At 40.3% G+C, this 21,466-nt stretch overlaps 4 protein-coding genes across 4 annotated transcripts; all 4 read left to right on the plus strand.

The window, feature by feature from the left end:
• Positions 1 to 722: 722 nt before the first annotated feature.
• LOC6593329 lies at positions 723 to 6,122 on the plus strand. Its single transcript, XM_026987700.1, has 5 exons — positions 723 to 1,374; positions 1,434 to 1,582; positions 1,643 to 1,856; positions 1,929 to 3,931; positions 4,710 to 6,122. Exons 1-5 carry the CDS (start codon positions 885 to 887, stop codon positions 5,835 to 5,837), a joined length of 3,984 nt encoding a protein of 1,327 aa, XP_026843501.1. The 5' UTR covers positions 723 to 884; the 3' UTR covers positions 5,838 to 6,122.
• Positions 6,123 to 6,571: 449 nt separating this feature from the next.
• Positions 6,572 to 8,512, plus strand: LOC113565418. The gene is made up of 6 exons (XM_026987346.1): positions 6,572 to 7,499; positions 7,559 to 7,707; positions 7,768 to 7,981; positions 8,054 to 8,234; positions 8,307 to 8,434; positions 8,505 to 8,512. The coding sequence occupies exons 1-6, from the start codon at positions 6,572 to 6,574 to the stop codon at positions 8,510 to 8,512; spliced, it is 1,608 nt and encodes a 535-aa protein (XP_026843147.1).
• A 215-nt stretch (positions 8,513 to 8,727) lies between these two features.
• Positions 8,728 to 13,056, plus strand: LOC6593328. Its single transcript, XM_026987665.1, has 2 exons — positions 8,728 to 10,050; positions 11,648 to 13,056. The coding sequence occupies exons 1-2, from the start codon at positions 8,848 to 8,850 to the stop codon at positions 12,779 to 12,781; spliced, it is 2,337 nt and encodes a 778-aa protein (XP_026843466.1). The 5' UTR covers positions 8,728 to 8,847; the 3' UTR covers positions 12,782 to 13,056.
• A 976-nt stretch (positions 13,057 to 14,032) lies between these two features.
• On the plus strand, positions 14,033 to 20,766 carry LOC6593327. The gene is made up of 5 exons (XM_026987569.1): positions 14,033 to 14,645; positions 14,705 to 14,853; positions 14,914 to 15,127; positions 15,200 to 17,193; positions 19,438 to 20,766. The coding sequence occupies exons 1-5, from the start codon at positions 14,105 to 14,107 to the stop codon at positions 20,563 to 20,565; spliced, it is 4,026 nt and encodes a 1,341-aa protein (XP_026843370.1). The 5' UTR covers positions 14,033 to 14,104; the 3' UTR covers positions 20,566 to 20,766.
• Positions 20,767 to 21,466: the final 700 nt, after the last annotated feature.

Below are 21,466 nucleotides of genomic sequence, written 5' to 3' on the forward strand. Positions count from 1 at the left end.
TTTATAGTAAATAAAGTATGATTGTCTATTGTCGAATACTTGTCGGTGTCTTTGTTGGTTTATAAAAATTCAGCACTCAATTTGCTGCTTGCCGTGTCTGTGTGTTTTGACTTAATTTCATTTGATTTAAATGGATTTTGTAAATGCGAATGGAAATGGAAATTGGAGCTCTGCGTTAAGTCGTTTTCCGTATTGCTCACTCGTTGATAATTGTGGGGATGTGTCCTTTTGTTTGCTGTTGTGTGGTCAACAAATTACCAGCTGTGCCAGGCTTTTGTTCCTTTCTGGACTCGTATTTGAATTGCAATTTTAGCTTTTTTGTTTTTGTTTGGCTCTTTGATTACCTGCTCTTCACATTCCCATTGCCTCTTGAGTCAAATGGAAATGTATTACAAAAACAAATATGGAACAAGTATTTATAAATTTTGAGAGAAGTTTGTATAATGCAAAGACTCCTGTGCTTCATGATGACATCGATATCGATGATGTGGTTTATGTATCATGGTAGTGCCCAAAATGAGGGAAGCCAATGGGACCTTGAAGGGGATAACATTGAAGCAACCTCTAATCAATCGGCACAAAGCTCCATACAAATACAAAAAATACCCGAAAGATATCGTAACTTTTTGAATTGGAGTAACAAAGTCCAGAATTACATAAAGACATTTCCTGAAACGAGAAATCAATTTTATAATGAAGAGCAACGAATCAAAACACTTTGGGATCCTGCTTACAATGAAAGCCTTAATTATCGGGAAAACCAAAAAGCATACTCCAGGAGGATGAAACGGCAAGGAAAACGTAAAGATATTACGTATCCCCTAGAAAATCATATGGTATTCAATCGTCATCCGATTTATGGCAGACTTTATCACATTGTCGTCATGATGCCCAGCCTAGGCACTGAAAAATTTGTTTTGACCTTGGCGGCCGATACGAATGATTATCTGATCGATGAGATAGTGACTGTGCCCAACGGTAAGCCAAATCCTTGGCGTTACACCAAAAAATTGCCATCGATATTGAGAATGTATGGCATTCGTGTTACCAGGCTGCCGTACAGAAGTGGCTACTACTATCACACGCGTGCCACTTACTTCAACTCCCATCAGCGTTACGTGTACATCATGACTAGGGCTTTTAAGAATCGAAAAAAACATTTGGCACGCAAAGCACGACGTGGTATCAAAATAATATTTCCAAAATCCATGAGTTGTGATCCGATGTTGAATCTTCCCTTCTGCAAGAATCCCGATGAACCCATAGATGTCTCACCCCGGAGTCACTTGCAATTCTTTGCCGAATTAGGAGACGAATGCGACAGTTTTGAATACGATCATGTGGATTGGAATTTTTACGATATGAGCGAGAATCGTAATCAATTTTTGTTCTTAATATTAATGTTCATGCTAATATCTATATACCACACACAGATCTGATTGGTCATGCGGGTATAACCAAGGGCCTTGTGCTCAAGATACCACCATATAAGATCAAATTTAAATACAATCCACGTTTGGTACGTTTTCTATTTCTCTTGCGTGTAAATGCGATTATAAACGGCGTGAATTGTGTGGCAAGGGTAAGTAAATATTTACGTACAGATGATCGATCACAAATGATTATCTGATTTCACATTTAGTGTTATGTACGAATGGTCGCACTTCAAGTGGAACCAAGAATCCGGGGCAACATTTTTCGACGGGCCAATTCAGCACGTGAGATTGTGATGGATGGCAGAGAAAGTAGAGACAGATCGAGGGCACGGACAGAAGATTATTCCAGAAAATTCCTTTGGGGCTGTGTCAGCGTAGATGATCCTAAAAATAAGTACTGCCGTCCAAAAATGAGTACTAGTGAGTACGTTACGAATACTACTTAAGCACACAAACTCTCAATCAAAAATCCTGAAATGGGATACTCCACAGAGGAAAAGATAAAAATACCACCAAATGCACTGAAACCGGGCAAATTCTATAACTACAGTTTAACATTGTATTCGCGAATGGATTTCCGAGTCTATGCCACGGAATATCAAATGCTGGAAGTTGTCAAGCAACGTACAATCACGCCAAACATACGTTGCCATCGAAATTGCTATATGAAAACGTATGCCCCTATCGACAGCTTCCACTTTTCGGGTGAATGTGCCGATTGTGATTCAGAGGTTTATTTCTATAGATGGTATGTGACAGTGCCAGGGGGACAGCCAAAAATAGAGTCAAGATCTAGAAATCTTGTAGCACGGCATACTGAGCCGAAGCTAAAGATACGACTGGAGATCGTGCTAAGGAATGGTGTCTCCGGAGAGGCACATTTCTTATTGATACGAAACGATGGACCACAGAATGGAGAATGCACGATATTCCCACATAAAGGAATAGAGGCCCATACATACTTTTACGTGCCCTGCGTACACTTCGAAACGAAGTATCCACCATTACAATTTAGGTATACAGTTGCAATGAAAGTCATCGACTCGAATGTACCCTACCCACTGTTCAAATTGACTCTACCGTCCACCAACGAGTTACATGTATCGATATGCGATTACCTTGACATGTGCATCGATGTAGATCTTAAGGTCACAGTGCTTAAAACCAAAAGAATAGGTGAATACAACGCAAACAATACGCTTAAGCATCTTTCGGATCTGCAGAACTATATAAGTGAGGTGCCGTACTTGCTGTCGCGTGGTAGATGGAACAAGGCCTACGTCAAGACACTGGTGGCTATTCAGAAGATTGAAACATCTGCCGAGGGCACAGAGCTCTACGAATACTTAGAAAGGGGAACCATAATAACGGGTGCACAGCTCGAACAGCTCTCAGTGTTGGCCTGTGAAGTTGTTGAACGTTTGATGCCCATGGACTATAAAGAAGCAGCCATGGTTGCTCAAATATTTACACGAATGAGCGTGGTGTTTGAGCAGATAATCCAAGACATCGAATGGCTACATCGGGCAGCGTACAACGCGCTCACCGAGCACCACTTCTTTTTCGTGTCCACACTGGCCATGCCAACGGAAAAGCATCCACCGGCGCAGTGCAAGACCCATGATGAAAATTGTAACATGGGTCAGAGTTTGGGTGCAGAGAGGAAGTTTGAGATGGATGTTGATCCGGTCACCCTGAAGCGCATAAATTGGTGGCTATTCGAAACATGGTATCTGTACAAATGTGTATACTATCTGGGTGTTCTCGGCACCAAGCGACACCATCCCTACGATAGTGCTTTGTCAATGTTCCAGGGCGGCATTTCCTATCAAATGAATGTAACAGAGGTAACAGAACCTATCGAAAATTTAACTGTAAATACCGTTGATGATTTGTTCCATGTTCACATCTCGGCGGAGCTCCTTGAGGAGCTACGGGACCTACTGGCTGATCCCGCAGTGCTCTTTCAGATCATATCGCAGCAGAACGTTCACAACATGTACTGGTGGTATCCGGAGCCATTGCCGTCGGAGACAAATGTACTCATTGTTCATGCGTACAGTCCCAAAAAGAACTACCCTATGGGGGCGCGATTACCGCTTAAAAATCCGTTGAATTATTACTTGAACATTTCCAAATTCAGTGCGAATCCAGAGTTCGTCAAATGGATGGCCAACAGCACCATCGAGAGCCACTCTCACATACACGTTTATAAGATACCCTTGAGATCGAAAAGTGTGTTGGCTGTGCGCATCGTTCTTGTTACAGAGGACACACTTATTTTTATATCTATGCACAAAAAACCAAAAATGCACGAAATCAGAGAAAGCGCTTGCCACATAACGCCAAATATGAAAGGTAAACGAATTTGGATGACGAACAACTGCCCAGGCACTTCCATTGCCTATGTGGGTGTACTCAGTAGAGAGCATAAGCTCAAAGATGATCAAAATGATAATAGACATGACGAGTCGTCAAGGAGGAGTCCAGTAAAGGTAGGAAAAGCTCAAAAAAACAGAGGTTTGTTTTTTACTGATCTTAATCGATTTCATTCCTATTTTGAACCAAATTGAGATTTCGGATACTTTTTATTTTTTCGATAGATTACTTTAATTTTTAAAATTTAATTTAGTTTACTTTTTGTTGATTTTTTAATTTTGATACCCGGAACTCGGAAAGTATAGAGGTATCCTAGAGTTTTATTGAAAGTGGGTATGTCTAACACCCAAAAAACACATATATATTTATTCTTGATCAGCATCAATAGCCGAGACGACCGAGTCTGTTTGTCCGTCTGTCCGTCCCTATCAGGGATACGCAGCGCCCGACGACTCTCTCAGACTGATTTTCTGTCTCTCTCGCACGCACTCTTTGTCGTGTCGTTCAATATTATCGGCGTCTGCCGGAAGAGAGCCATACTGACTAAGTATCGGGTATAAATGTAGAGTTGCGGTCCCCGCAGCAACACACAACTTTCCCCCTCGTTTACTTTATTGATTATTTATATTTTTTCGTACATAATTATTTTTTTTTTAATTTAAATTTTTTATATATGTATGTACATATGCTAAGGTTTATTTATAAATATTTTATTTTATTAAGAAAGTTTTTTGTCGGATAGTTTTTTTAAATTTTATTTCATTACATTTATTCTTAGTTTTTAATTTATTTATTTTTAAATTTGATGTGTTTTTTTTTATTTATCTCATATCCTTGAAATTTATATTTGCGATAACTAATATCTATGTATTCTTCCACATCCTCATTCTGCAGAAATCAATTAAAAATGGTCTCAATTATTCGATTCTCCTTGAGTCATATCAGTGCAACTTTTGGTTGAATCGCTCGTTGAACCCCGGTTGGAGTTCAGAATATTGCACCACAAAATTAGAAAATAGGGATGGCATTTTTGTCGAATGCACCTGCGATATCCTCGGATCGCAAGCCGCGCGCATATTTCCCGTTGCCGCCGAACGACATATTACGGTGTTAGTCTTTCCCATACTGGAGACAAATTGGTATATGTTTGCCTTGTTTGCGATGCTACTCCTACTGCTTTTGGTGGTACTTTTTACGTATATCAGTCGTATGGGCGACCTGGTGCGTCGGCCTATCCAGCAGTGCCAGAAGAAGCATGTACGGTTCAAGAAGGACATGACGTTTAATCCGGAAAAGGCAATACTTGTACTGATCAAAACTGGCGGTCATGAGTTCGCTGGAACCACTTCCAACATCAAATTCTACTTTAAATCGAACAATGGCAGACAGTCCTCGTACATGATATCACAGGATCCGATGCGACCACGTCTCGTACGGAATAGTATCAATAAAATAAGCATGCCTGGCGATAGCGTGCAAATACCCACCCGTCTGGCCCTTGGAATCGAACGGAATGGACGGTATCCGAGATGGTATTGCCGGACGGTGTCTATTGCCCAATTGGAGAATGATATGGAGCAACTTTTTATTGTCGAGAGATGGATCGAGGAGGGGCACACGCCCTTCATTCATTCCCCCTACTTCACACACTCGGCAAGAGCAAGGCCCGTGAAGTCCTGGACGCGACGTTTCCGGAACAGTTTCGAGGAGCGTTTCATCAATTGGTTTTTTATCAACCCCATGACGGGGCCCTGGCTAAGCCGCAATACCCTCTTTGCGATGACAAGCTTTGAACGCTCCTGCGTTTGGATTTGTAATGTCAGTCTAACGATTCTCCTGGTCAGTCTCTACTTTGGAGCCTCTCCGTTTGAGCCGGTCATCGAGGAGTCCCTCAAAGATGAAAAGACTAGTCTAAAACTGAAGGAAGTTCTCATCCTAGGGGCATATTCTGTTGTTATTGGAATCAGTGTGCTCTTGTTCTTTGAGTTTGCGATCATGCGTTGTCTCTGGCGACGGCATTGAAATGGAAAATTCTAAAGGAATGGGAATAAAAGAGAAAATGGAACCTGTTTTGGGTATTCCTCTGTTCCCGGTATACGGCTAATGGATTTTTCCATGGATAATTAATAATAATAATAATAATTACCTTACCCAGAATCCGAAAAGCAAGAACGCAAACACACTCACACACAAAAAAATGTTTGCCCTTTAAACACCTGGCATTTGAGTCCTATTATTACCAGATAAACGCACTTTTGATTGTATACTTTTAGGAAACAACCCATAGAAACGCAGAGAAGAACTATGCCATGCCATGTGTAAAGTTTATAGTAAATAAAGTATGTTTGTTTGTTGTCGAATACTTACCGTTTTTTTCGGCGGCTTATAAAAATGCAGCACACCATTTCCTGCTTGCCGTGTCTGTGTTTTTTGACATAATTTCATTTGATTTAAATGGATTTTTTAAATGCAAATGAAAATGGTAATTGGAGTGGGAAAAATGATTGGAGCTCTGGGTTAAGTCTTGTTCTTTGTTGCTCTCTTGTTGATAATTGTGGGGATGTGTAAATTACCAGCTGTACCAGACCATTTCTCCTTTCTGGACTAGTATTTGGCACTTGTATGCTTTTTTGGCCTTTGGACCGGTGCTTCCCATTCGCATTGCCTCTTGAGTCAACTGGAAAAATATGACAAAAACAAATGTCTACACAAATATGGATTCCAAGTATTGATAAATTTTTAGAGAAGTTTGTACTATGCAATACTATCTGTGCCTCATGATGACATCGATATCGATGATGTGGTTCGTGGTTCGTAGTGCCCAAAATGAGGGAAGCCAATGGGACCTTGAAGGGGATAACATTGAATCAACCTCCAATCAATCGGCACACAGCTTCATGCAAATACAAAAAATACCCGAAAGATATCGTAACTTTTTGAATTGGAATAACGAGGTCCAGAATAACATGAAGACCATTCCTGCAAAGCGAAATCCATTTCATAATGAAGAGCAAAGAATCAAAAGACTTTGGGATCCTGCCAACAATGAAAGCCTTGATTATCGGGAAAACCAAAAAGCATTCTCCAGGAGGAGGAAACGGCAAGGGAAACGTAGAAATATTACGTATCCCCTTGAACCTCACATGGAGTTCAATCGTCATCCGATTTATGGCAGACTTTATCACATTATCGTCATGATGCCCAGCCTGGGCGATGAAAAATTTATAATGACCTTGACGGCCGATACGAATGATTATCTGATCGATGAGATAGTGACTGTGCCCAACGGTAAGCCAAATCCTTGGCGTTACACCAATAAATTGCCTTGGATATTGAGAAAGTATGGCATTCGTGTTACCAGGCTGCCGTACAGAAGTGGCTACTACTATCAAACACATGCCAGTTACTTCAACTCTCATCAGCGTTACGTTTATATCCTCATTACGGCGTTCAATAATCGAAAAAAAAATTTGGCACGCAAGGCACGACGTGATATCAAAATAATATTCCCAAAAGCTATGAGTTGTGACCCGATGTTTAATCTGCCTTTCTGCAAGGATCCCAATGAACCTATAGAAGTCTCACCCCGGAGTCATTTGCAATTCTCTGCCGAGTTAGGAGACGAATGCGAGAGTTTTGAATACGATCATGTGGATTGGAACTTTTATGATATAAGAGAGACACGTAATGAATATTTGTTCTTAATATTAATATTCATACTATAATCTAGCTACTACACCCAGAATTGATTGGTCATGCGGGTGTCACCAAAGGCCTGACGCTCAAGCTACCACCGTATAAGATTAAATATAAATACAATCCAATGCTCGGAAAATTTGTGTTTATTTTGCGAGTAAATGCAATTATAAATGGCGTGAATTGTGTGGCAAGGGTATGTAAATATTTACAGAGAGATGATCGATACAAAATTATGATCTGAGATCCCATTTAGTGTTACGTACGAATGCTCGCACCTCTAGTGGAACCGAGAATCCGGGGTAACATGAATCGTATGGTCAATGTCGAGCGTGAGATTGTGATGGATGCCAGTAGAAGTCGAGACAGATCGAGGAAACGAGCAGAAGATAATTCCAGGATATTCATTTGGGGCTGTGTCAGCGTAGATGATCCGACAAATAAGTACTGTCGTCAAGACATGAGTACTAGTGAGTACGTTACGAATACTACTTAAGCACACAAACTCTCAATCAAAAATCCTGAAATGGGATACTCCACAGAGGAAAAGATAATAATACCACCAAATTCATTGAAACTCGGCAGTTTCTATAACTACAGTTTGACAATGGTTTCGCGAATGGATTACCGCGTATATGTCACGGTATATCAAATGTTGGAAGTTGTCAAGCATCGTACCATCACGGCACATATACTTTGCCATCGAAATTGCTATATGAAAACGTATGCCCCCATCGATAGTTTCCACTTGTCGGGTCAATGTGTTGATTGTGATTCAAAGATTTATCGCTATAGATGGTATTTGACTTTCCCTGGGGATGAGACAAGCTGGTCCGTGTCAACAACTAAAAATCTTGTAACGCAACATACTGTGGAGGAGCTGCTGATAACACTGGTGATCATACTGAAGGATGGGCTCACGGGTTCGGCGAATTTAATAATGAAACGAAACGATGGACCACAGAATGGAGAATGCCATATATTTCCACTCAGTGGAATAGAGGCCCATACATACTTTTACGTGCCTTGCCAAAACTTCGAAACCAAATATCCACCATTACAATATAGGTATACAGTCGAAATGAACGTCATCGACTCGAATGTACCCTATCCACTGTACAAATTGACACTACCGTCCACCAACGAGTTAAATGTATCTATATGCGATTACCTTGACATGTGCATAGAAGTACAACTTAAGGTCACAGTGGTTAAAACCAAAAGAATAGGTGAATATAACGAAAACAATACGCTAAAGCATCTTTCGGATCTGAAGAACTATATAAGTAAGGTGCCGTACTTGTTGACGCGTGGTAGATGGAACAAGGCCTACGTCATGACACTGGTGGCTATGCAGAGGATTGAAACACCATCCGAGGGCAGAGTGGTCTACGAATATCTAGACAAAGGAAACATAATAACAGGTGCACAGCTCGAACAGCTCTCAGTGTTGGCCTGTCAAGCTATTGACCGTTTGAATCCCATGGAATATAAGGAAGCAGGAATGGTTGCACAAATATTTACACGAATGAGCCAGGTATTCGAGCAGATAATCCAAGACATCGAATGGCTACATCGGGCAGCGTACAACGCGCTCACCGATCATCACTTATTTTTCATGTTCAGACTGGCCATGCGAACGGAGAAGCATCCGCCGGCACAGTGCAAAACCCATGATGAAAATTGTAACATGGGTCAGAATTTGGGTGCAGAGAGGAAACTTGAAGCAGAATTGGATCCGGTCACACTGCATCGCGTCAATTGGTGGCTATTGGAAACATGGTATCTGTATAAATGTGTATACTATCTGGGTGTTCTCGGCACCAAGCGACACCATCCCTACGATAGAGCTCTGTCCACGTTTCAGGGCGGCATTTCCTATCAAATGAATGTAATTGAGGTAATAGAACCTATCGAAAATTTAACTGTAAACACCGTTGATGATATGTTCCTTGTTCGCATTTCGGCGGAGCTCCTTAAGGAGCTACGAGACCTACTGGCTGATCCCGCAGTGCTCTTTCAGATCATATCGCAGCAGAACGTTCACAACATGTACTGGTGGTATCCGGAGCCATTGCCATCGGAGACTAATGTACTCATTGTTCATGCCTACAGTCCTAAAAAGAACTACCCTATGGGGGCGCGTTTACCGCTTAATAATCCGTTGAATTATCACTTGAACATATCCAAATTCAGTGCGAATCCAGAGTTCGTCAAATGGATGGCCAACAGCACCATTGAGGGTCACTCTCAAATACACTACTATAAGATACCCTTGAAGTCGAAAAGCGTGTTGGCTGTGCGCATCGTTCATGTCACAGAGGAAATACGTATTTTCATGAGTTTGAATCAAATACCAAAAATGCACGAAATCAGGGAAAAAGCTTGCCACATAACGCCAAACATGAAAGGTAAACGCATTTGGATGACGAACAACTGCCCAGGCACTTCCATTGCCTATGTGGGTGTACTCAGTAGAGAGCATAAGCTCGAAGATGATCAAAATGATAATAGACATCGCAAGCCGAGTAAAGTAAAAGTAAGAAAAGCTCGAAAAACAGAGGTTTTATATTACATGCGATTTCATTGTTATATTTTTACATTTTTTAAATATTATTGTACCCGATACTCTAAATGAGTTTGGGTAAAAATGGATGTGTGTAACGTCCAGAAGGAATCATTTCCGACCCCATAAAGTGTATATATTCTTGATCAGCATCAATAGCCGAGTCGATTGAGTCATGTCTGTCTGTCCGTCTTTCCGTCTGTCCGACCGTATGAGCGCCTAGTGCTCAAAGACTATAAGAGCTAGAGCAACGACATTTTATATCCGGACTTTTGTGATATGTCACTGTTACAAGTATATTTCAAAACTTCGCCTCGCCCACTTCCGCCCCCACAAAAGGCGAAGATCTGTTGCATTCACAATTTCAAAGACACGAGAAAAAAAAAAAACGCAGAATCGTGAAGGATGCCCATATCTTCTAGACTGCAAAATCTGAACCAGATCGTATAATTATTATAGCCAGAATTAAGAAAACAATTTCATTCTCTCTCGCTTTGTCTCTCTCTAGCACTCACACAAAATGTGAGTTCCTAGATCTCAGAGACTATAAGAGCTAGAGGAACCAAATTTTTATATCCAGGTTCCTTTTACGAGTGTATCTTTCTCCTTCCGCCACCATAAAGGATGAAAATGTGGTCTTCACAATTTTGAAGATAAGATAAAACAAAAAAAAAAAAAACCAAGAATCATAGAAAATTACCATTTCTAGCAGATGACCGTATCTAGATTGGATAATTTTTATCTAGAAGAAAAAAATGTAATTGCACTGGCTGCTTTCTCACACACTCTTCCGCGTGCAGTGTGGATGCTCTGGGGGAAGTGAGCGAGATAAAACAGCTGTGAGAATAGAAGAAAAGAAACAGATGTACAAAAATGTATAGAAAGCTGACACAGATAACACCTCTCGAACATCAAGAAAGTTGAATCAGAAAGGAGATGTTATCTGCCTATTTTGTAGAATTTTTTTTTTTTTTGAACAGCGATACCAAAGTACATATAAAATCTATATCTATCACATATGTACATACATGCTGACTGAGGACAAGGTACTCGCAACGTTCCTGCTTGTTTTTATTTACTTATCTTATAATCACATAAAATAGCTCCTTTAGGACTGTTCGGGTGTGAGCGGAGAAAATGTCTGTAAGCCCATTAACACTTATTCAATGTAGACCATAATACCATTTATGGTGCATTTTTTTTTTTTTTAACCATAAAGCTTTGCCCTGTTCGATTTTTGCTCATTGAAGTAAATCCAACGGGAATTCCCGAGGAAACTTTTCAGAATGCAGAAAAACAAAGTGATCACATTTTTCGAGAGATTCTACTGTATTATTTTTAAATTTTTGTGTATTTACTTAAATGTTATTACTATTTTTCAAATTTAATTATTATTTATTTAGCTTTTTGAATTTGATATTATATTATTTATATTTTTTTTCTTTCATTTTTTATATATTTTTAGAATTTATTGTTACCTATTCGAATACTTTACAGTTGTTAATAAATAATATTTTTCGCAATATAGTTTACGATAACTAATATCTATATTTTCATCCACACTCTGCAGAATTCAAATAAAATTTTTATCGATTATTCGATTCTTCTTGAGTCATATCTGTGTAACTTTTGGTCAAATCGCTCGTTGGACCCAGGTTGGAGTACAGAATATTGCACCACAAAATTAGAAAATGCGGAAGGCATTTTTGTCGAATGCACATGCAACATCCTGGGATCGCTAGCCGCGCGAATATTTCCCGTTGCCGCCGAGCGACACGTAACGCTAGTGGTCTATCCCATACTGGAGACAAATTGGTATATGTTTGCCTTATTTGCGATGCTATTCATACTGCTGTTGTTCTTACTCCTTACGTATATCGGTCGTCTTATCGTCCATCGGCTTCGACATCTGCAGGTCCTGCAGTGCAAGCAAAAGCGTGTGCGGTTCAAGGATGAAATGACATTTGAATCGAAATTGAATATGATTGTAGTGGTCAGAACAGGCGCTCAAGAATTTGCTGGGACCACTTCCAACATCAAATTCTACTTCAAATCGATGAGTGGGAAACAGTCCTCTTACGTCATAACACAGGATCCGCAAAAACCGCTTCTTCTACGGCATAGCGTCAATAAAATAAGCCTGCCCGGCGGTAACGTTGAAATACCCAGCCACCTGGCCTTTGGCATCGAACGGAATGGACGGTATCCGAGCTGGTATTGCCGGTCGGTGAGTGTTGTCGATTTGGAGAATGATAAGGAGCAACTGTTTATAGTCGAGAGATGGATCGTGGAGGGGTACACGCCTTTCATTCATTCCCCCTACTTCACAAACTCGGAAAATGCAAGGCCTGTGCAATCCTGGACGCGACGTTTCCGGAACAGTTTCGAACAGCGTTTCCTCAATTGGTTTCTTATAAGCCCCATGACGGGGCCGTGGCTAAGCCGCAATACGCTCTATTCGATGACACGCCTTGAACGTTCTTGCGTTTGGATGTGTAATGTCAGTCTAACGATTCTCTTGGTTAGCCTTTACTTTGGACCCTCTCCGTATGAACCGATCACCGAGGAGTCCCTCAAAGATGATAAGACTAATCTAACCATGAAGGAAGTCCTCATTCTAGGGGTATACTCTGCGGTTATTGGAATCAGTGTGCTTTTGTTCTTTGAGTTTGCGATCATGCGTTGTCTCTGGCGTCGGCATTGAAATGGAAAATTCTAAAGGAATGGGAATAAAAAAGAAAATGGAACCTGTTTTGGGTATTCCTCTGTTCCCGGTATACGGCTAATGGATTTTTCCATGGATAATTACCTTACCATTACCTTACCCAGAATCCGAAAAGCAAGAACGCGAACACACTCACACACAACACAATTTTGTACTTAATACCATTCCATTCCGCTTTGCTCGGACAATTTAAGAAATGTTCGCCTTCCATATCACTCATCCATAGAAACGCAAACCAGAGAAAAAAACTATGCCATGCCATGAGTAAAGTTTATAGTAAATAAAGTATGATTGTTTATTGTCGAATACTTGCCGTTGTCTTTGTTGGTTTATAAAAGTTCAACACTCAATTTCCTGCTTGCCGTGTCTGTGTTTTGTGACTAAGTTTCATTTTATTTAAATGGATATTATAAACGCAAATGGAAATCAAAATTGGAGTGGGAAAAATGCTTGGAGCTCTTAAGACCTTTACTGTATTACTCTCTCGTTGAAGATTTTGCTGATGTGTCCTTCTGGATGCTTTTGTGTGGTCAATAAATTACCAGCTGTGCCCAGGCTTTTGGTAATTTTTGCACTCGTATTTGAAGTACACTTTTAGGATTTTTACATACACAATTTGTAACTACTTTAAAACAATTATGAAGGCAGACGGCAAACATGTATCGAGAAAGTTTAAGAAGAAAAACGCAAGTTTTCTGCGTTTAAATATCTCGTGGTGCCTGTCAACCGCACATTTCGGATGCATTTAACCAAAGGAAGGAAGATTTTCCACACCGAAACGCTGTCGCTTTGGATATCTAAACACCTGTGCTTCCCATATCCATTGCCTCTTGGAAAAACATGACAAAAACAATTGTATACAACAAAATATGGATTACAAAATATTAATACATTTTGAGAGACGTTTTTATTATGCAAAAACTTCCGTTATTCATGATGGCAACGATATCGATAATGTGGTTCGTGTATCATGGTAGTGCCCAAAATGAGGGAAGCCAATGGGACTTTGAAGGGGATAACATTGAATCAACCTCCAATCAATCGGCACAAAGCTCCATACAAATACAAAAAATACCCGAAAGATATCGTAACTTTTTGAATTGGAGTAACAAAGTCCAGAATTACATAAAGACATTTCCTGAAACGAGAAATCAATTTTATAATGAAGAGCAACGAATCAAAACACTTTGGGATCCTGCCTACAATGAAAGCCTTGATTATCGGGAAAACCAAAAAGCATTCTCCAGAAGGAGGAAACGGCAAGGGAAACGTAGAAATATTACGTATCCCCTTGAACCTCATATGGAGTTCAATCGTCTTCCGACTTATGGTAAACGCTATCACATTATCGTCATGATGCCCAGCCTAGGCGATGAAAAATTTATAATGACCTTGACGGCCGATACGAATGATTATCTGATCGATGAGATAGTGACTGTACCCAACGGTAAGCCAAATCCCTGGCGTTACACCAAAAAATTGCCATCGATATTGAGAATGTATGGCATTCGTGTTACCAGGCTGCCGTACAGAAGTGGCTACTACTATCACACGCGTGCCACTTACTTCAACTCGTATCAGCGCTACGTGTATATCATCATTAAGGCTTTTAAGAATCGGGGAAAGATTTTAGCACACAAGGCACGACGTGGTATCAAAATATTACTTCCAAAATCCATGAGCTGTAACCCGATGTTGACTCTGCCCTTCTGCAAGAATCCCGATGAACCTATAGATGTCTCACCCCGGAGTCATTTGCAATTCTTTGCTGAATTAGGAGACGAATGCGACAATTTAGAATACGATCATGTGGATTGGAACTTTTATGATTTGAGGGAGACATGTAATGATTATTATATCTTAAAGGAAAAGTTCATGCTAATATCTATCTACCACACACAGATCTGGTTGGTCATGCGGGTATATCCAAGGGCCTTGTGCTCAAGATACCACCATATAAGGTGCAATTTAAATACAATCCACGTTTGGTACGTTTTTTATTTCTCTTGCGTGTAAATGCGATTATAAATGGCATAAATTGTGTTGCCAGGGTAAGTACATATTTACGTAAAGATGATCGATCACAAATGATAATCGGATTTCCCATTTAGTGTTACGTACGAATGGTCGCACCTCAAGTGGAACCGAGAATCCGGGGTAACATGAATCGAAAGGCCAATTTTGCGCGTGAGATTGTGATGGATGCCAGTAGAAGTAGAGACAGATCGAGGGCACGGACAGAAGATGATTCCAGGATATTCCTTTGGGGCTGTGTCAGCGTAGATGATCCGAAAAATAAGTACTGTCGTCCAAAAATGAGTACTAGTGAGTACGTTACGAATACTATTTAAATACACAAACTCTCAATCAAAAATCCTGAAATGGGATACTCCACAGAGGAAAAGATAATAATACCACCATATTCATTGAAACGCGGCAGTTTCTATAACTACAGTTTGTCAATGGTTTCGCGAATGGATTACCGCGTATCTGTCACGGTATATCAAATGCTTCAAGCTGTCAAGCATCGTACCATCACGGCACATATACTTTGCCGTCGAAATTGCTATATGAAAACGTATGCCCCCATCGATAGTTTCCACTTGTCGGGTGAATGTGTTGATTGTGATTCAAAGATTTATCGCTATAGATGGTATGTGACAGTGCAAGGAGGACAGCCAAAGATAGAGTCCAAATTTAAAAATCTTGTAACGCAACATACTGAGGCGGAGCTGCTCATACGACTGGAGATTAGACTAAAGGATGGCCTCACGGGTGCGGCGAATTTAATAATGAAACGAAACGATGGACCACAGAATGGAGAATGCACGATATTTCCAGTTAAAGGAATGGAGGCATATACATACTTTTACGTGCCTTGCAAAGGCTTCGAAACGAAATATCCACCATTACAATTTAGGTATACAGTCGCACTGAACGTCATCGACTCGAATGTACCCTACCCACTGTTCAAATTGACTCTACCGTCCACCAACGAGTTACATGTATCGATATGCGATTACCTTGACATGTGCATCGATGTAGGTCTTAAAGTCACAGTGCTTAAAACCAAAAAAATAGGTGAATACAACGAAAACAATACGCTAAAGCATCTTTCGGATGTGAAGAACTATATAAGTGAGGTGCCGTACTTGCTGTCGCGTGGTAGATGGAACAAGGCCTACGTCAAGACACTGGTGGCTATTCAGAAGATTGAAACATCTGCCGAGGGCATCTACGTCTACGAATACCTAGACAGGGGAACTATAATAACGGGTGCACAGCTCGAACAGCTCTCAGTGTTGGCCTGTCAAGTTGTTGAACGTTTGATGCCCATGGACTATAAAGAAGCAGCCATGGTTGCTCAAATATTTGCTCGAATGAGCGTGGTGTTTGAGCAGATAATCCAAGACATCGAATGGCTACATCGGGCAGCGTACAACGCGCTCACAGAGCACCACGTCTTTTTCGTGTCCACACTGGCCTTGCCAACAGAAAAGCATCCACCGGCACAGTGCAAGACCCATGATGAAATTTGCAAAATGGGTCAGAGTTTGGGTGCAGAGAGGAAATTCGAGATGGATGTGGATCCGGCCACCCTGATCCGCATCAATTGGTGGTTATTGGAAACATGGTATCTGTATAAATGTGTATACTATCTGGGTGTTCTCGGCACCAAGCGACACCATCCCTACGATAGAGCGTTATCAACGTTCCAGGGCGGCATTTCATATCAAATGAATGTAACAGAAGTAACAGAACCGATCGAAAATATTACTGTAAATACCGTCGATGATATGTTCCATGTTCACATCTCGGCGGGGCTCCTTGGGGAGCTGCGGAACCTACTGGCTGATCCCGCAGTGCTCTTTCAGATCATATCGCAGCAGAACTTTCACAACATGTACTGGTGGTATCCGGAGCCATTGCCGTCGGAGACAAATGTACTCATTGTTCATGCGTACAGTCCCAAAAAGAACTACCCTATGGGGGCGCGTTTACCGCTTAAAAATCCGTTGAATTATTACTTGAACATTTCCAAATTCAGTGCGAATCCAGAGTTTGTCAAATGGATGACCAACAGCACCATCGAGAGCCACTCTCACATACACGTTTATAAGATACCCTTGAGATCGAAAAGTGTGTTGGCTGTGCGCATCGGTCATGTCACAGAGGAAATACTTATTTTCATGAGTTTGAACCAAAAACCAAAAATGCACGATATCAGGGAAAAAGCTTGCCACATAACGCCAAACATGAAAGGTAAACGCATTTGGATGACGAACAACTGCCCTGGCACTTCCATTGCCTATGTGGGTGTACTCAGTAGAGAGCATAAGCTCGAAGATGATCAAAATGATAATAGACATCGCAAGCCGAGTAAAGTAAAAGTAAGAAAAGCTCGAAAAACCGAGGTTTTATATTACATGCGATTTCATTCTTATATTTTTACATTTTTAAAATATTATTGTACCCGATACTCTAAATGAGTTTGGGTAAAAATGGATGTGTGTAACGTCCAGAAGGAATCATTTCCGACCCCATAATGTGTATATATTCTTGATCAGCATCAATAGCTGAGTCGATTGAGTCATGTCTGTCTGTCCGTCTTTCCGTCTGTCCGACCCTATGAGCGGCTAGTGCAACGACATTTTATATCCGGACTTTTGTGATATGTCACTGTTACAAGTATATTTCAAAACTTCGCCTCGCCCACTTCCGCCCCCACAAAAGGCGAAGATCTGTGGCATTCAGAATTTCAAAGACACGAAAAAGCAAAAAAAAAAACGCAGAATCGTGAAGGATACCCATATCTTCTAGACTGCAAAATCTGAACCAGATCGTATAATTATTATAGCCAGAATTAAGAAAACAATTTCATTCATTCTCACACAAAATGTTGTGTTCCTAGATCTCGGAGACTATAAAGCCTAGAGCAACCAAATTTGGTATCCACACTCCTGTGATATCGGACCTTGAGAAGTTTGTTTCAAAACTTCGTCACACCTCCTTCCGCGCCCGCAAAGGTCGAAAATCTGGGGCATCCACATATCTCAGAGACTATTAAAGCTAGAGTAACCAAGTTTGGTATCCATACTCCTGTTGGATCTGACTATAAAACGTGTATTTCAAAATTTCGCCCTACCCCCTTCCATTCCCACAAAAAACGGAAATCTGTGGCATCCACAATATGAAAGATACGAGAACTAAAAACGGTTTGCCGGAGGAGAGCCATACTGACTAAGTATCTGGTATAAATGTAGAGTTGCGGTCGCCGCTGAAACTCACTACGTTCCCCCTCGTTTTTATTTTATAAACTTTATTTGGTTTCTTTTCATTTAGAAGTGCTCTTATTCTTTTATTCTATTTATATTAATATTTTTTTATTTCAATTTTGTATTTTGGTTGATATTTTTGAAAATTATTTATCCGATAGTGTTTTAAAAACTGTTTTTAGTATTTTTTTAATTTTTATATTCACTGATTATTATTATAATTTTAATTATTATTAAATTGATTATTATAATTATAAGCTTATATTTTTTTTAAAGAAAGATTATTTCGGAGATATTGGTTTTTAATTTAATAATTATTCCGATTATATAAAAACGGCGCACAAATAAAATTTCGATATGCTCCTCAATGCATGATATCCAAAAACGATAGCTTGGTGCCCTTTACATGCCTGCATTTCCGATCCTATCGCTTCGCTCGGCATACATACATAGATAAGCATACATACTCGAAAAGCGAGCTTCGAGAGAACGCTGAGGAGGGCATGGCTTAAACAAACATAGGAGTACGTATAACCAAAGACTATACAATTGTATTGTATTGTATAGTCTTTGGTATAACAAAGCAATTTGTAGCAACTAAAATATGCGGCTGAAGGCTAAACACGCTTCGAAACAAAACCGAGTTTATCTGATATATCTATGAATTATGATTCTTTTTTAATGGTGTGGGTTTTCTTTTAAATTTGAAAGACCTGGTATTTAAAAAATTTTTCTTTCAGAGTTTGTGATTTTTTCAGATAACTTTAGTATTTTACATCCGGTTGTAGGGAACTTTGCTATTCTGAAAAGCAGATAAATCGGAACCAAATCTTGAATATATTAAGCTTTCCAATTCCAAATATAAAATTTTGTTTATATCCGTCCGTCTTGTTTGACGCCTCTCAGAGACTATTAGAGCTAGAGCAACGAAATTTTTTATTCAGACTCCTAAGATATAACACTTAAAAAAAAATAGTAGTTTTCAAAGTTCTGCTACTCCCCTTTACACACCCCTCTAAAGGATGAAAATCTCTCGCATGAAACAAATGAAATTACAGTGGCTTCGATAGCGTAACCACGCGCTTACTCATTTTCTGTCTCTCTCTATCACACACTCTTCGTAGTGCAGTGTGTGCGGCCTATGCCGGAGAAGAGCCATACTGACTGAGTACTCGATGCAGCAGTCGATTCAATGGGTTCCTTCCATGTTCTTTGATATATAGACATTAATTAGACGTTGTTTAATGTGTCGTTTGTATGCTGTAGTTCGTATATTTTTTACAATATGCCTTTACAAGGAATATATACTAACGATAACTAATCTAGATGTATATTTTCTTCCACATTCACATTCTGCAGAACTTAATTGAAAATGGACTCAATTACTCGATTCTCCTTGAGTCATATCTGTGTACATTTTGGTTGAATCGATCGTTGAACCCCGGTTGGAGTACAGAATATTGCAAAACAAAATTGGAAAACAGGGATGACATTTTTGTCGGATGCACCTGCACCATCTTGGGATCGCTAGCCGCTCGCATATTTCCCGTAGCCGCCGAACGAATCATTACGGTGTTCGTCTTTCCCATACTGGAGACAAATTGGTATATGTTTGCCTTGTTTGCGATGTTACTCCTACTGCTTTTGGTGGTACTATTAACGTATATCGGTCGGATGGTCGCCCATCAGCATCGGCGTGTCCAGCAGTGCAGAAAAAAGCATGTGCGGTTTAGGGAGGACATGAAGTTCGATTCGGAAAAGGCAATTCTTGTACTGATAAAAACTGGCGGTCATGAGTTTGCTGGAACCACTTCCAACATCAAATTGTACTTCAAATCTAACAAGTCCAGTCAGTCCTCGTACATCGTATCACAGGATCCAGCACGACCGCGTCTCCTACGGAATAGCATCAATAAAATAAATCTGCCTGCCGGTAGCGTTCAAATACCCACCCGCCTGGCCTTTGGCATCGATCGGAATGGACGGTATCCGAGATGGTATTGCCGGTCGGTGAGTGTTGTCGATTTGGAGAATGATATGGAGCAACTGTTTATAGTCGAGAGATGGATCGAGGAGGGGCACACGCCCTTCATTCATTCCCCCTACTTCACAAACTCGAAAAATGCAAGGCCCGTGCAGTCCTGGACGCGACGTTTCCGGAACAGTTTCGAACAGCGTTTCATCAATTGGTTTTTGATCAGCCCCATGACGGGGCCCTGGCTAAGCCGCAATACGCTCTATACGATGACACGCTTTGAACGCTCCTGCGTTTGGATTTGTAATGTCAGTCTAACGATTCTCTTGGTCAGCCTTTACTTTGGACCCTCTCCGTATGAGCCGATCACCGAGGAGTCCTTCAAAGATGATAAGACTGGTCTAAAAATGAAGGAAGTTCTCATTCTAGGGGTATACTCTGTTGTTATTGGAATTAGTGTGCTTTTGTTCTTTGAATTTGCGATCATGCGTTGTCTCTGGCGTCGGCATTGAAATGGAAAATGCTAAAGAAAATGGGAATGAAAATGAAAATGCCACCTGTTTTGGGTATTACTCTGTTCCCGGTATACGGCTAATGGATTTTTCCATGGCTAATTACCATTACTTTAGCTAGCAGCCGGACAGTGCCGGAACAGCCAAACACATTGAAAAAAATGCAAGAAAAATTACATTTAAAATTATTTCTCCCTTTTTTGTGACATAAAATCCAAAAAAAAAAAAAAAACTATGCTTATGGTATTTTAATTATAATTTTTTTGTTTTAGGTCCTCTTGGCTTAGGTGTGGTATGCAAATGGAATTTCATAGTCACACCATTAACACCTTTTTTTTGCGCACTCCTTTCGCTTCTACTTGTGGTCCTCTGTTTCATTTTGTATGTGTCCTTTTTCTTCAGCGCATATTTTATGTGACGCTAAAAATAAAAATGAATTTAATTAAATGCCTTACCAAATGCGCGCGAAAAACGGTTTTCAACGTGTGATATTTTATGCCAGAAGTCGGGGGCCATTTTTTTCATTCTTTACAGCTGTTTTGTTCGCTACGTTTCTTATTGTCGCGTTGGGCACAGGAAGAGGACAGCACCGAAAAATGCATTTTCATAACGTTTCTGCGACGACATTATAAATGGGCCACCAAAAAAGGTTGGCAGTTTGGGGTTGAAGGTGTTATGGGGGTCTTTCCAGGTGTCATATTGTCATAAGACAGTACGGTATAAATATTTAACCGGTAGTTGAGATCTTTTCCTGTTCTGGTCTGATCATAGATGAATTTTGATTTGTTTCATAGCACTCTGAATCTTCCCAGTATAATCTGAAAGCTGCAGAAACCTTATTTCCTCTTGTAAGTGAAAATTGCTCGAAAATTCTGTCGTTACTTGCATTTCAATGCATTTC

Source organism: Drosophila persimilis, unplaced genomic scaffold (genome assembly GCF_003286085.1).
Source record: "Drosophila persimilis strain 14011-0111.01,24,50 unplaced genomic scaffold, DperRS2 tig00000124-arrow-pilon, whole genome shotgun sequence".
Lineage (NCBI taxonomy): Eukaryota > Metazoa > Arthropoda > Insecta > Diptera > Drosophilidae > Drosophila > Drosophila persimilis.

Coding starts and splice junctions, on each gene's coding strand:
- LOC6593329 (XM_026987700.1), top strand. CDS start 885: ATGATGCCCAGCCTAGGCACTGAAAAATTTGTTTTGACCTTGGCGGCC. Junction 1,583..1,642: donor GCGTGAATTGTGTGGCAAGG/GTAAGTAAATAT, acceptor TTTCACATTTAG/TGTTATGTACGAATGGTCGC. Junction 1,857..1,928: donor CCGTCCAAAAATGAGTACTA/GTGAGTACGTTA, acceptor GATACTCCACAG/AGGAAAAGATAAAAATACCA.
- LOC113565418 (XM_026987346.1), top strand. CDS start 6,572: ATGCAATACTATCTGTGCCTCATGATGACATCGATATCGATGATGTGG. Junction 7,500..7,558: donor TTATGATATAAGAGAGACAC/GTAATGAATATT, acceptor TACTACACCCAG/AATTGATTGGTCATGCGGGT. Junction 8,235..8,306: donor CGAAATTGCTATATGAAAAC/GTATGCCCCCAT, acceptor TTATCGCTATAG/ATGGTATTTGACTTTCCCTG.
- LOC6593328 (XM_026987665.1), top strand. CDS start 8,848: ATGACACTGGTGGCTATGCAGAGGATTGAAACACCATCCGAGGGCAGA. Junction 10,051..11,647: donor GCAAGCCGAGTAAAGTAAAA/GTAAGAAAAGCT, acceptor CACACTCTGCAG/AATTCAAATAAAATTTTTAT.
- LOC6593327 (XM_026987569.1), top strand. CDS start 14,105: ATGGAGTTCAATCGTCTTCCGACTTATGGTAAACGCTATCACATTATC. Junction 15,128..15,199: donor TCGTCCAAAAATGAGTACTA/GTGAGTACGTTA, acceptor GATACTCCACAG/AGGAAAAGATAATAATACCA. Junction 17,194..19,437: donor GCAAGCCGAGTAAAGTAAAA/GTAAGAAAAGCT, acceptor CACATTCTGCAG/AACTTAATTGAAAATGGACT.